This window comes from Micropterus dolomieu, linkage group LG17, assembly GCF_021292245.1.
Source record: "Micropterus dolomieu isolate WLL.071019.BEF.003 ecotype Adirondacks linkage group LG17, ASM2129224v1, whole genome shotgun sequence".
Classification (NCBI taxonomy): Eukaryota; Metazoa; Chordata; class Actinopteri; order Centrarchiformes; family Centrarchidae; genus Micropterus; species Micropterus dolomieu.
This window is the reverse complement of record NC_060166.1, coordinates 13,605,205-13,619,640: the sequence shown is the minus strand read 5'-3', so window position 1 is coordinate 13,619,640 and position 14,436 is coordinate 13,605,205. Positions and strand designations below refer to the sequence as shown.

Here is a 14,436-nt window from a genome sequence, read left to right as displayed (position 1 = left end):
ATGAGTCCTCAGGCAAGCCCCTGCTCCAGAGGGAGAAGGGGAGTAAACAGTGGCCCCTCTCATAACGCAGTGGGAGGAGATGATACAATCGATTCAGTGTCAATCAATTTTATGTACAGTGACCACAGTCCAGCTTGGCGGGTAAACATGAGCGTGGTGTGTGTGCGTAAAGTTATTTTTTTGGCACTAAGGCCACTGTTTGGACACTTACTGTAAACTCATGTTACAACTAACTAAGTGGACAGAAACTGATCATCTGCACTTACCTGCTTATTTACTTTTGTTTGTCTGATAAGAAGTTCAGGCCTCCTGTCTTGCAAAGAGGAAAAAGGTCTGACCCTGGAACAATGGTGGAAAGTCGGTGGTTTGTACTTACTGTAATACAACTCTTAGGTTCTTGCACTTAACGCGAGTATTTTCCTTGTTTACAACTTTGATGTACGAGTGAAATGTTGTACATTTTAGTCCACTACAATTATTTGATAGCTGTAGTTTTTGGTTCCTTTGCAGATTAATATTTTGTATCTGCATATGCATCTTTAATAATAATAATTGTATAATATATAAAAATGCAACACAAACAGGCCATTTTGTAGAGTTCTGTTTAATAAGACACATCCTGTTTTTATATATTCAGATTTACAATATAGTATAAGTTAGGTTAACTCTAAGATGTTAAGTACATAAAGGTACATTTATACCAGAGAGTGACATCAGAGTTTATATACAGGTAAACACATAGCCCCAAAAATCCAACAATTTAGTCAAATACATATACATAATCTCAACATATTATCTCAATTTAACAACTATAACTTTTATTTACTCGACATCTCTAACTTCAGAGTTCTTCTTAACTGTATAAATCAGGGGTTTTCAAAGTGTGAGGCGAACCTCCCTAGGGGGGCTCCAAATAGTTTCATAGTTTCAGGGGAGGCTCAGTGAATGGAAATGCAATAGTTTCCCCCCCGTCAGAGTCAGACTAATAAATGGTTTAGGACAGACCATTTTTAAAACTATTTGGTGTAGTCAGAAAATGTCAAACAGCAATATTAGGCTATTTTGGCTCAAATGTTGAGTGTCTATGGGATAAGATAATATAAGCATGATCTCATAGACATCCAGGAATTGAGCGAAATTTATCAAGTAAATTAAAGATGGGGGGGTATAAAGGATGTACTCTCAGTAACGTGCCCATCACTGTATCAACTGTATCAACATCCCAGCCAAGAGTTTGCTGAAATGATATTCAACACCCGCTTTTGCTTGAAGTCATACTGGTAGGATTTTGTCCCACTGAAGAGGAAGATGCTGCCTGTCGACGGAACAGCATACAAAAAAGCGTGTTATCCCCTCATATCGTTTCAGAACAAATGAGATGAAATGTGAACAACAACGTTTAGCTGTAAAAAGAACATTTCTACTCAAGCGGCACCTTGTCCTGAAACTGGGGCAAATGGTGTTTTCAGTGTAAAAGTGCAACCCATGCGGTAAACCCCACACGTTAAAGAAAAGAAATTACAACTTCTATTTCAGTTGTATTCTGTTCATGTGACCACATTACACGCTTCACATTCATGTCCATAAACTGTGCCAGTTTTCTCTTTTCTTTGTGTTTTTTTTTATTTACCATGTGACTTGAAGGCAGCATCCACCCTCCTCGGGACTCCAAGCCAGTCTGTTTGGATGAGTCTGGGGAAGCCGGGGTCCATCCTTCTCCTGTGCTCATCAAACCTGGGGATTGGATCATTTAAATAACTTCAGTTTCTTTGCCTTCCTCAGTGTCAGTGTGTTTTCTGAAGTGCACAGAGCACTCTTCATGTATGAGGGATCTATGTATGTATGTTTACAGTCAAATTATTTGTCCATACTAAAATTGATTTGCTGTATGTTGTAAACTTCCTTCTGTTCAAATGTCTAATATAACTGATTTACTGCCTTTGAATTGCATTATAGGTACAGTGTAGATATTGATAATGTATTTATTTATTCATTTTGTTGGGTACATTTTCCTGTTGACAGTGTTCATGTCTTTATTTCATGTAAACGATCAAAAACAGAGAATGAGATTTTAAATGTAAAACAAATATGCATCAAAACAGGTCACCTGTAATAAACCTCTCCTACAAAGAAGACTGTTTTTCCATATTCACTGACATGCACGGCTGCGTCAACCTGCTTGACTCTGGAGGGGAATCCGTACTCGTAGATGGAGCCAGCAACACTTTTCATCTTAAGCTGTTGAACCACCCAGTACTTATAACCTGGAAAAACACAGCCACGTCACTGCATTTTGGGACACTATGAAAAACCACAACATAGCACAAGCACAGCCAAACTCAGTGAGCCTCTTGTATGAACTGCAACACTTAAATGTTGCACAAGGCTGTAATTTGGGTGCAACACTGTGTTCTCCTACTGGAAATCCAGCTTTGTCATGCTGATAAGGCCTAAGTGATGCTTTGCGGACTGCCCATTACACAGTACCGGTGAATATGTACGCCACGCCTTTGGCAGGGATGTCATAAGCGGCATCAAAGTGAGAACTGATGCTCGGAAAATATGTGCTGCTGTGGCTCCCTCTCAGGCGATTCCAATAAGTTGTCCGTGTTGTTCTCATCCACATGTACCTAGGTTGAAACAATAAGTAGACTCACTCAGTTGCAGCTCAAACATATTGAAGCGCTTTTGCAATCATAATTTAAAACATACCATACCTGTTTTTAAAGAAAACAATCTCATTTCCAATCACAACTGCTGCGTCTAAAGAAAAGTTTGGGTCACACTTTTTGGGAACTGATTGTGTTTCCTCTTTTCTTGTGGGTTCTCCTAAGAAACAAGGGAAAAAATGCATAAAATATGGTATTGTACATTATAGTGCACTATAATTTTATTTTCATTTTGTGCAATCTTTTTTTTCCCCTCACCGTACAGTGTTTGGATGCCAAGCACATCGTCTTTGGATAGAGAGTACTGTGTACTGCTGTGAGACCTGTAATTGGGGTACATGATAGCCGAGGGGTCTCTTGAGTGAGTCAAACCCAGTGAGTGGCCAAGTTCATGAGCTGCAACAGCCAACAGGCTGTAACCTGAAATGCAGCAACAGACATGTCCTGTTAGTCCGTTTGACGGATACATTGACACAGAATCACACAGAAAATTGTCTGTAGGTTTGAAACTATCAGGAATGTAGCGGCATTGGCCACACCCCAGAGATGATGTCACACCAGGTGTCGTGCCCATGAGCTGTCAAAGGCAGGTGCAGCTGTGACTGGGGAGTGGTCCAACATGTTTAAAGTTTCAATTTACAAAGAGCAGCGCAACAGCTGTTTGCTGCCAACTGTGGTTCAGAATTGACATTGTATGTACTCATTGTGCAGAAAACGACCCCATGACAGTTATATTATTATATATCATGTATTGTTTTATTATTGTCATTTTACTATACTTTTTATGTATCCGTTAATGTTGTATAAGTACTTAAAAGTATAAGTATCATGTTATTGTTGAGGTTGTTCGGATGGAGCTTAATTTTATAACTATGCACCAAATTGCATGTTTAACTTGATATTAAGTTAATCTTTGTTTGAATAAACTAAGTAAAGCTGTGAAATAAATGAAGTATAAAGTAGCATAACAGAAATACAACAATTTTGTACTTAAGTATTTCACATTAATTTACATTTTTTGTTATTATTTTTCTTTGCCTCAACAAACCTTAAAGGATAAATGTTGCACTGTTTTGCAAAAAAGTTTCTGATTCTTAGTTTACAGGATCATCTTTTGTGTTCAGTTTGCTGAATTAATAACGTTTTCTCTCACAGAATTGCAAACATGTTTTGCCTGACAAACCTTGCCTCCCGTCTGTCCATGTTTCATCTTCATCAAAGTGCACGTCTCCTCCTATCCCCCCTCCTGGCTGAAAGGCATGAGCCAGCACACCACGGGGTCCATCAAAGGGAAAGAAATCTCCATGAACTGCGACAGAAAAGACACTTCTTCGCACTTTGAATGAAACAAGACTCATAAACAAGTGTCCTGTCTTTGTATCTTTATTTGTGGCATCATTAACCATAATTAGGACCTCTGTTTTGAATGTATCTTAACCAACATAATAATTGTTCAGATGTGGTTTTCAGATTTACTTCTGCGGGCGAAGGAGAACACTATATCAGCTTTGCCATGGTTGACTTTGATGAAGCTCAGCGGTGCTGCATCACTCCACATCTTCAGGGCTGAACGAAAGGACTTTTCCACATCCTCTTTCTTCATGTCCGGAGTGTATTTGGCAATCCTGCACGCCAGCACCCAAAGATGGACACACAAACATGAGACAGTGGGAGCAACAACTTCCACTGCTGCAGCTACGGTAACATTTCCTCTGCTGGCAAAATTAAATCTTAAAATTTAACAATCTGCAAGAAAAAAATCATTTCACAATATTTCAGTAATCAGGAAAAACAGGAAAGACAAATCGTCTCACATGTATGTGATGGTGTGGTTCTTCCATTTAGGCCTTTCGGGATAAAAGCTGAAGTTTTCTACGTCTTGAACACCACACCTCGGCTCCCTCATCACATTCAGGGTGTGAGGGTCCAGTCGACCCGTCTCTCTCAGACCAAAGAAGTTTTGCATTTCTCTGAGCTTCTCTTCCATGGCTGACGTGGACCTGATCCTTCTTCCAGACACTCTGCTTCTGGGGTTCAGGTTGTAAAATCTCCTGAGGTAGCCCTGTTGTTGAGAGGAGAAAGGTCTGGAGGACAAGATATCCAAAATGTATCTGCATATTATGGTTTTTTATACATGTTAGAGTTTTGGAATACCATAGCATAGTGGTATCATAGTGGTTTTTCCCCAATGCACAAAGACAAACAGGACAGACAAGGGAGTGTTAATTATTCACGTAAATCCAGTTTTCCTGTTAAATCCTGGTAAAAGTCAGCATGATCCCTCATTGATCCTGCTTATGAAACAAACAGTCGGTTGCAAAGATGGAGATAAGGAGCACACAAGTTATAAAAGGATTGTGAGATAATTAAGAAGGGGATAATCAAAAGGAGGTGCAATTTAGCCATATGTTGCCATAGTTAGTGTTTGTCTGTCCATCGGGTAATGTTGAGATTAATCCACCATTTAAAATACAATGCATTAGTAGTTCTAGTTCATCTTTGGTGAGATCAGATTCTCAAGTTTACACAAGTATATAGTAGACAAAGATTAGAGCTAAGCATATTCTCCTTAAAATCTGCCGATGTGGGTGGTTCTGTTAGCCAATTACCTCCCTCCCTCAAAGTAATTAGGCTGTAAACTATATATAGTGTTTAAAATAAAACAAAAATCAATAGATGGATAAACTCTTATTTGTCATATAAAAGACGTCGTCCATCCACAAACCTCAGCCAGCTCCACATCCTCAGGCCTCGGCCACTGATCCTGATTGATGGGCAGAGTCCACAAGATTTCCGCTAACATCAGAGAGCCCAAAACAGGCATCCACAGCCAGAACAACTCCATGTTTAAAATGCACATTTCCACCAGGCTTCACATTTTTTATATGGGAGTATTCTCTGAGCTGTTGGGCAATCACATGGCCCAACAGCGCACAATCCTGGTAGTTACAGCTGGGTCTACCTACCCCAATTTTCTGGAGGTTTTGTGGTTCAAACCTCCCAATGAAACGTCTACATACTGTGTCTGGGCGTTCTGTCTGTTGTGGTGAAATATGTGTGTGTACATGTTTTTTAGTATAGAAACCAGAAGCCAAAAGTGTTGTTTGTAAATTCTGTTGATTCTACTCAGGCAAGTCAAAGCCTGCAGCCATTAGTGAGGCAAACTTAATTTACACTCCACCACCATCCTAACTGATTATAAGTCTCGACCCTCGATTTGATACAAAGATTAACCAAAAAAAACATAAAAGCTGCATCAGCAGATGCTAGGAATGTTTTTTTCTGTGAGATGCATATAAAAAAACAGACACAAGTATGATCAGGTTTACACTGTAATTCTTTATTTTGACAAAATATGACTACTGATGGAGTCTGAGCGTGAGTGGTTGTTCGTCTATGTGTGGCCCTGCGATGGACTAGCGACCTGTCCAGGGTGTACCCCGCCTTGCGCCCGATGTCAGCTGGGATTGGCTCCAGCCTCCCCCCCGCGACCCTGTATGCAGGATAAGCGGTTGACGATGGATGGATGGATGACTACTGATAAATAAAACTCCTCTCGAAGGTGAAGAAGCACAGTGGGGGTTTTTTCTTCATGTTGTTTAATTTAATTAAGGTTTCCATTTCCTTGTTGCACGTTTATGGATTTAAAGTATTTCAACATCCAAGCCAGGAATTAGCTTTCTCAACTCCAACAACATGCTTCTGGGTGTAGACATATTTGTAGATTTGTGGTCTGACAAAGAAGTAAATGAAACATGAAATGAGAAAAATAAGGTCTTCAAGAAGCAGTGATTCACATATTTAACCTTTATCACGCTGTGTTGTCTGGCGTGTTTTTGCTGCTGCTGCTGCTACTGCTGATGATGATGATGACTAAGATGAGCATCTTTCTGAACTTAAATATCCATTTTTGCTCGCAGCTGAAATGAGATTATATCATATGAAGGGCTTTAAGTGGTAAAGTGGGTAAATTATACAGTTTAAATCATGGAGGGGAAACCACATGCACCGTAGAAACTTCACTACACTAAGCTGAGGCTGCATGTCACTTAGCATTCCTGAGCTACTAATAACAACACATATTGATACTATATTACAAAAAGGGGATATTATTCAGTATGTATTGAAAGGTGAATGATGACTTTTAAACGGTAAACCATCAGATCCTACAATCAATCTGAGATTTAATCATTTAGAAATACAAAAAGATGACCTTTGTGCCTTTCCAAACAGGAAATATAAAAATAAAATCATCAGTGTACCTGTCTCTGAAAAAGATGGTGAAATCTCAAAAAGTGGACCCTGCGTCAAAGGTCAGGTCTGGATCACATTTGTTCTACATGAGTCCAGGGACCAGCGATCCTGACAGCCAGGGGTAAGAGCTCCAGACGTACATCGAAAAGTTTTTTTGACGACATCCGAATGGATCTAAAATGCATGAGCACACACTCAGGGGTCAGGTTCCACGCCAATAAAAACTCTCAGGAGTCAATTCATCATTTGCTACATTTCTGTGGATAATAGTTGCCTGAACAGGAGGATTTGTAGGTCGGACACTTCTGTGACTCAGGGTTTCTGGATTGTTTCAGGCCCAAAGCATGGCCAAATTCATGTGCAGCTACCACAAACAGATCATAACCTGCAATAGCTAGAAGAAAATGCATCCAAATATATTACATTGTCTATTAAATTCCCTCAGCATCATTGTGGAGCGCCAGTGTGATCATCAAAGTGCGCGTCTCCTCCACCACCCAACCTGGGGCCAAACGCATTAGCCAGTGTGCCTCTGGGTCCTTCAAATGGATACAAGTTACCATGTCCTTCATAATATAATCCAGGCCAAACATGAAATATAAAAAACACGGAGAAAACAAATTTCTTTCATGCCAAAAGAAAATTACAGGCCTTTGTTCACCTCATCTAAATGAGTGTGTCAAGTTCAGCAGCTGGCACATGATGACGCTGCCTTGGTTAGCAGTTAAATTACTACTGAAGCACTACATCATACATCTATGAGATTGTGTTTTACATGTTACATTTTTCACTGAAAAGCAAACATTTCCATCTGTGAGGATGACCCCATCTGCTCAGTCTTATTGTCTGTCCCTGTCCTGTGTGAAACAAAAAGACAAACCCACCATGATGTCAGCACTGCTGGTGTGAGACCTGACAAACGCTGGCTCTGGCCCAAAAGGGGCCGACTCAACCAGAAAGTCCACAGTGTTGCGAGGCAAATCTCTGGTGTACCTGCCAATGCTGTAGCAGCATATGTGTCAAGTTGATGATTAACATAAAGCTTAAGACCTAGTATCCCCCATATGTGAATATAAATCTCAGGAATGATTTATAGCACAGCATTATATAAACCTGTGATACTTTTTGAAGATACTATAAGTACTACAAGGTTTTACAACCTTTCATTTTAAAAATAATGACAATGGATGCTTTTTTAGTTTCTCTTTAATTATACATTTTTCTTTCAGCAGGCGTGTCTCAAACAGAACTTGCAATGAACTGTATAAGGACAGTGTTTCATAAGTCCAAGCATGTCTGATGAATTTGGCACTTTAACAAGCCCACAATAATGCTCAGAGGCAGGAGTCTCAAAATCCGTTAACAATAACGACTTGTGACAGTTGTATTCCCTATTTCTGGTTTTATTGCCTGGTTTTATTTCAAAGGTTTTTATAGCCTGCTGCCTCAAAATCTTTGCCATTTTAGACACAACCAAACTGTTCTCTTTTTTTTTTGCAAGTTCAGTCTATGTCAGACATCCCTTTCATATATCTTTCAGACTGTACTTCTACTCCACTTTAAAGAAACAAGAGCACACAGAAGACCATATACATGTCTGTGGGTGATGACAGTCTTGTTCAATTGTGTCCCCTGGATGTGGCTGTACTCCTCCACATCTGGAATGCCACACCGAGGGCTACTCATCACCTCCAGGGTGTCTGAGTCCAGCACACCTGTTGCATTGAGCCCAAAGAATATCTGCATGTCTTTCACCTTGGAGGTGAAGTCTGGTCGGCTCTGCTTCAGGTTGAAAGGTTGTAGTACTGCTGAAGGTATTCCTGCGAGCAGATTCGAGATCCACATCAGAGTTCATATTGCACTGAACTGAACTGCTCTTGCGCTACTCACTTAATGCCAAGGTAGAAGGTTGCATTCCCTTTGTGGATGGGCTCCTGATTTGCAGCAGGCACGATAGTAGAATGCACATTCTCACTGTAGCATCCATAAAATTGTACATCATATTTATTCATAACTTCTACACAAACACTCTTGGGTGATCAAACTTAATGTATCAACTACAACTACAACTAAAATCCTTCATGAAAATAAACTGTATCAAGACTTTCCAAGCAACATCGGTAGCCAGTCCCCTTGCAGATTGTCCTTCCGAAGAAAAACAAGAATACATTTAAGAAAGCATATTAGTGAGTGAGAAAAATGAGGATACACTACATTATCTCAGGATCCCACACACAAGCGAGAACAGAACCTTGCAATTTTGTTAACTCTCAACAGAAACACTTTCAAATTGGCATGTTTTATACAAGTCATAAAGTCACTTTCAGTCAAATCTCAGACATTTGAAATGCAGCTCATGCAATTATGCACTTACAGTGGCCAGCTTCAAGGAGAGCTCTCTCCCAGCAAGAGAGCAACATAATATGCATTTCACAAACCTAAAACTACGTGGATTGTTATCCTAACTACATGGAGATGGAAGTTCTGGTTAATGAGAAGGCCTTTTTAAATGGTCACTGTGACTCATACCACTTGCAAAAGGACTCAGACAGTACTCTGGAGTTAGGGATGGGTTTGCAGAGATCCAAAGACAGCAACAAGAGAGGAGAACGTAATGACATTTCAACATTTTGGGTGACACGTTTGCTCCAATGTTGGTTGAAATGGAAAAGGTATCCAGTGTACGGTTTCAATTTCACCATCTTATTCAAATCCAATTAAAATTTAGGACATAAACCATTTGTTTCAGGAATGGTCAAATGAATAAGACAAAGACACAACATTTACTCTGGAAGTTTAAGAATGCAGTGTGAGTGTGCTGATTCCCAGATAATCCCAAACAAGTGGGGAAACTGCAACATGAAGCAACACAAAGCATAGAAAAAGATTCTTTCTGCTAGATGTGCTCATTACTCTGACTGTGAGTGTGTTAGGCATAAACATGTGGATATTTTCACCATCAAAAACCAAGCTGCTTTGATATATAAATGATTTCCCCAGCAGAACCCCTGTTGAGGAACCTCTAGACTGAGAGGTGGCACTGCTCATTCCCATGCATCACTGGAGCTCAGCAGTGCCCCTATCAGCAACATGAGCTAAGATTTATAAGAGTATTATAAGAGTATGCCGCACTCTTTTGCAAAAACTTGTAGAATTTCTGTAGCTTTGGTTTTACAGTCTGAGTACAGACGAGTTAATGAGTCATTTTAGGCAGGTGTGTTGAGTGAGAGTGTAGTTTGGAGCTGCAAGGTTACAAGCTGGAAGACACCGCTATGGTAATTAAACCAGAAGGAAAATTTCTGTTTTGCCCCAAACATACACTTTCACACTGACAAGGTGCCAGAGACGCTATATATCAGATCAAGAAGATGAGCAATATTTGTCTTCTTGGAGATCATCTTATTTGTCTGTAATAAATGTTGAAAGTATTGAAAAGCATTGTCTGTGTTTTTCTACTTCTTGCAGTACTTGAAAGACGTGAAAGTACTAAGAAATGACTAAATGATTAAGCAGGACTGAGAGTCAGAAGTACATTACAAAGCTTTCAACTTCCGTCAAACCTGAAAAATGGGATTTTCCGATTTCTTTTCTTATTCCAGTAAATGTGTGCTTCTTTCTCGTACATCTATGACTTAAATCTCAGAGTAAGTATTTTAACACTTATTTTTTATCACAAACAAATACAGTTTGGTTTTAAATTGGCATAACCATATGTGAAAGCGACGCTGTAACAAACGATCAATTAAACAGAACTGAAACAAAGGATGGTAGGCCTACCTTCACTTTGAATGTAAAAAAAAAAAAGCTGGCTTTGTTTCCCCCTAGCTGTAGTATCATGACAGTCACTACAGCGCACTCCAATGCACAGTGCAACCATACACATCCAAACTGAGATGAATGGGTGAAAGCAAAACTTAGACTGCACATGTCATTAGAACTACGTTTTTCTACATAAAAACATCATGATAATAAATCAAAAGAATCATTTATTTATTCATACATTTTTAAAGCAGTAATACATTGTCACAGCAGTAACATACAGTATAACTGCACACTCCAAAAGCAACAGATAAGACTAGGCAAATCAGGAAAACATAAATCTTGTTTTTTAGCTATCTCAAATTAAACTTCTGTTGATTTTTAACACTTCGGCATGAGGTTGTGGTAACACTGGGGCATGGTAAGATACATGCAGGGGAGCAGAGGGAGCAGAGCCATGAGTGTGTGTGCTTCCACGAAACAGTCTCCTGCTTGAGTCACTGCTGCCCTCCTGTGGTATCTCTTCACTACATGTAGTTTCTAATTTTTGCTGAGTGGGCCTGACCTCACATGACAGCAGTCACTGTGGTTTGAGGTTGCTCAGAAATTGCAGTCACTCAGCAGTTTAATCCAAGCCCTTCTGGGTATTTTATTTATGGACTTGCAATGTGTGAAGATTAAATTACAGTTTCTACAGTGTACTGGAGAATTTCTGATTTAGCTGTAATCTAAATCCTCCCTTTACTGGAAACAGTAGCCAATTCATATTGTGACTTAATGATACACGTTCATTGTCCTCCATTTATTTGGCAGATGCATTTGTCCAAGGAGACCTACAATAAGTGTTCCACGCTTTTGCTAGTAAAACATAAAACTTTTTCGTTCAGTCTGTTGCCAATAAGTGTATAAGTTTATACAATATGTCAAGCTGTGTTTTATGGTTTAAAAGGTTCATGCTTATTCTGCCTCATCACAAACATTTACATTACATCAAAATAACACCAAAAACATTTCACAATACATAGCTTCACTTCTCTTCATCAGTTATCTCACAAAATATGCCACCGTTCTGCAGAAGCAAATTATACTTTGAAGAAACATAGAGCCACATTGTACAAAGTCTTCAAGTTCACATTCTAAATTAATGGCTAACATGTTAAATTAACATGTTAACAAATTAAATTAAATCACATTCAGGAGAAACACAGCCGTGATTGTTACAGAGGAAACAGGCTTTACATTTCGGACAGAACTTTCTGACCACAAATCAGCTGTGAAAGAGTTAGTTGTGCCTAGAGAAAACTGTCACTTCCGTTCAGAGTTATCATAGTCCTGAATTTTTTGGCAGGAGGTATTATGGAAGACATCTGAATGAATTGAACTGGTTCATAATTTGATTTCAACACAGCAATTCGAACAAAACCATTAATTTAATTGATAATGGATTTACATGATGAAACAGTGGACGCAACCATGTGAAACTAAACCAGCGGCTTATGTGAAAGGAAAAGAACCAAGTAAGGATGCGTCCTTGTTTATCACAGTAGGTCTGTCTGTTGGAGCACGCTGACACAGCAGGGGGGATTTCATCACACCTCACGTCATCCTTGTTTCGTGTTCCTGTGCCAAAATACTATGAGCAAGTAGTGCGGAAGTGACATTTTAAAGAGTGGATTTCTCAGAAGCAGGTGGCTAGCCCATCCCGCCTATTCCAAGCACTGGAATTAAGAATAAAAAAAAACTAACATACTTTTAGTGGGATGTTACTGTGCTGAAGAGAACAAACCACCAAGTAACACAGTCATGAGTCCAAAGCCTGTGAATGACATGAGGTGCAGCAGCATTGACCACTTCGCTGTTGTGTCAGAGAAAGGTTGATGCAGGATGATTAGGGACTAGATGAAAGAAGAGGAACTTTATATTTCATATTTCTTTTTTCCCCCTCATTTCTCATAATTCTCTGTTGCCAACTTGCCTTGGAAGGGCAACTCATAATCTCAATCTCTGAATTTCTCTCTTTATATGACAGCAGAGCTGAAGTAAATACACAATGTGAAGTTGCTGTTATATCTGCAAACAAAGGAAAAAGCACAGCTGAGGTTGATAACGTAAAGCTGAGCCTTACAAGCTGAGTTTGAGATGTCGAAAAGCCCCGCTTTTGCCCCGCTGGTGGTAACAATTTTTAATCCAACATCCGCCAATTTTAGTTTCTGCTGTGTAATTACAATTATAGCCTCATGGGACTGCTTTAGAAAAAATACCATGACAGAAATATGAGCTTCTGTAATAGACAGACTGACAATGGGGCTTATCTCTGTAACTGGAATATCATTAAGATGTAATTTGTGTTTCACAGTCCTCAGACCTGCCACTACAATAAAGGTCATACAACAACCATTTTTCATAACTCAGTGCTCTAACTATCTTTGAATGCAACCAGAGGGTCACAACACAGATCAGTAGTGTGCATGTTTCCATATTTGTGTGTGTGTGTGTGTTTGTTGGAGATGATTTTAAAATAACAGCAAAAATCCCCCTTGCTTCCAACTTCCCCTGGCATGACTCAGGAGCCCTCTGCTTACCACCGTCTAAGCAATGATGTTGCTCCAAAAATATTTGTGTCCCCAGGATGCTGAGGTGTTTGAACACAGTGTTTGTTGCACATTGCACACGCTATAACTAATGCAATGCAGATGAACAGGACTTCTATTGTGATGTTTGTACAGTACTCTTACAATTCTAAGTATAGTGTACAATAATACATAAATCTTTTTTATTTTTTAAAGAGGAAAGTGTATAAGACTCATTTGAATTTTTTGAAGCGATCAGAAGGTAGCCAATGTCCTACAAATCCCTGCCACCATAACTGTTGCTCCTTCATAATGACAAGGGACACCAACTGTTTGTAATCTGGAGTTTTGCTTTGGTTTGTTTTTTGGTTTTCAGTGCAGCAGCTTGATGCCCTTCTTGACTGCAAACACTTGATGACATACAGCCTTATACTTAGCAAAACATTGTCATCACGAGACATTTTCCCAAAAAGACTGGCATTGCGACACAGACAAATCATTGTTTGACATCTCCTAATTGTTGTCAGTGCAGCAACTTAAGTTGAAAAAAATTCTTTGAATGCTGAACTCTTTAAATTACTTAACTTAACTATAAAAAAAAGAGTACTTTTTGTATCCAAATATGAATTGCTCATATAGTAAAGAATGCAATTTTGTGAGCAATTTGATGTAAGAAATTGGAAACTATTTTAGCCTTTTTTCTACAGTGAAGAAGTTAAGGAATTCTGTTGTTGCTGAAGCAGGAGCAAATAATTATATACCTTTGTTGTCTCACACAGACACTGAAGTTGTCTACGCAGTAATAGGCAGCATGTCTTTACCTGCCTTGACTCCAAGGATCTACAGCTACCTATACAGTTAAATTCTTTCATTATAATAACCATATTACAATCTTACTTACGATTAAATAGCTGTCTCATCTTGTACTTTGTGTTCTTGGTGCTTCTGTGTTGGTAATAAGTGATTTTTCAGAATTGAACATCTCGCTGTTTTTGTTGTAGGTCACCAGGGCTTTTCTGTAATCACAAATCTTGCAGACTACAGTTCCTCTTGATTGAGACCACTATGATCATTTATGTGTTTAATTAGTCATTGATGCTCTGTTGTGCCCCAGTTACTCTGAATCACATACTATTTGTAAAGGCATTGAGCAACATTGGAAAATCAGGAAAAGCTGATTACAG

The 14,436-nt window shown here is 39.2% G+C and overlaps 1 protein-coding gene, 1 long non-coding RNA gene and 1 pseudogene across 2 annotated transcripts; 1 reads left to right on the top strand and 2 right to left on the bottom strand.

Moving 5' to 3' along the window:
- Positions 1-1,214: 1,214 nt before the first annotated feature.
- LOC123985715 (matrix metalloproteinase-20-like) lies at positions 1,215-5,514 on the bottom strand. Its single transcript, XM_046073521.1, has 10 exons — positions 5,395-5,514; positions 4,484-4,731; positions 4,146-4,294; positions 3,853-3,978; positions 2,928-3,089; positions 2,718-2,829; positions 2,488-2,630; positions 2,108-2,264; positions 1,631-1,734; positions 1,215-1,315 (listed from the first exon to the last, which is right to left on the bottom strand). The coding sequence occupies exons 1-10, from the start codon at positions 5,512-5,514 to the stop codon at positions 1,215-1,217; spliced, it is 1,422 nt and encodes a 473-aa protein (XP_045929477.1).
- LOC123985716 lies at positions 3,324-4,738 on the top strand. Its single transcript, XR_006828729.1, has 3 exons — positions 3,324-3,361; positions 3,825-4,369; positions 4,515-4,738. It is a non-coding gene; the product is annotated as an uncharacterized LOC123985716 (long non-coding RNA).
- Positions 5,515-6,957: 1,443 nt separating the features above from the next.
- LOC123986068 lies at positions 6,958-8,768 on the bottom strand (annotated as a pseudogene).
- Between the last annotated feature and the right edge of the window lie 5,668 nt (positions 8,769-14,436).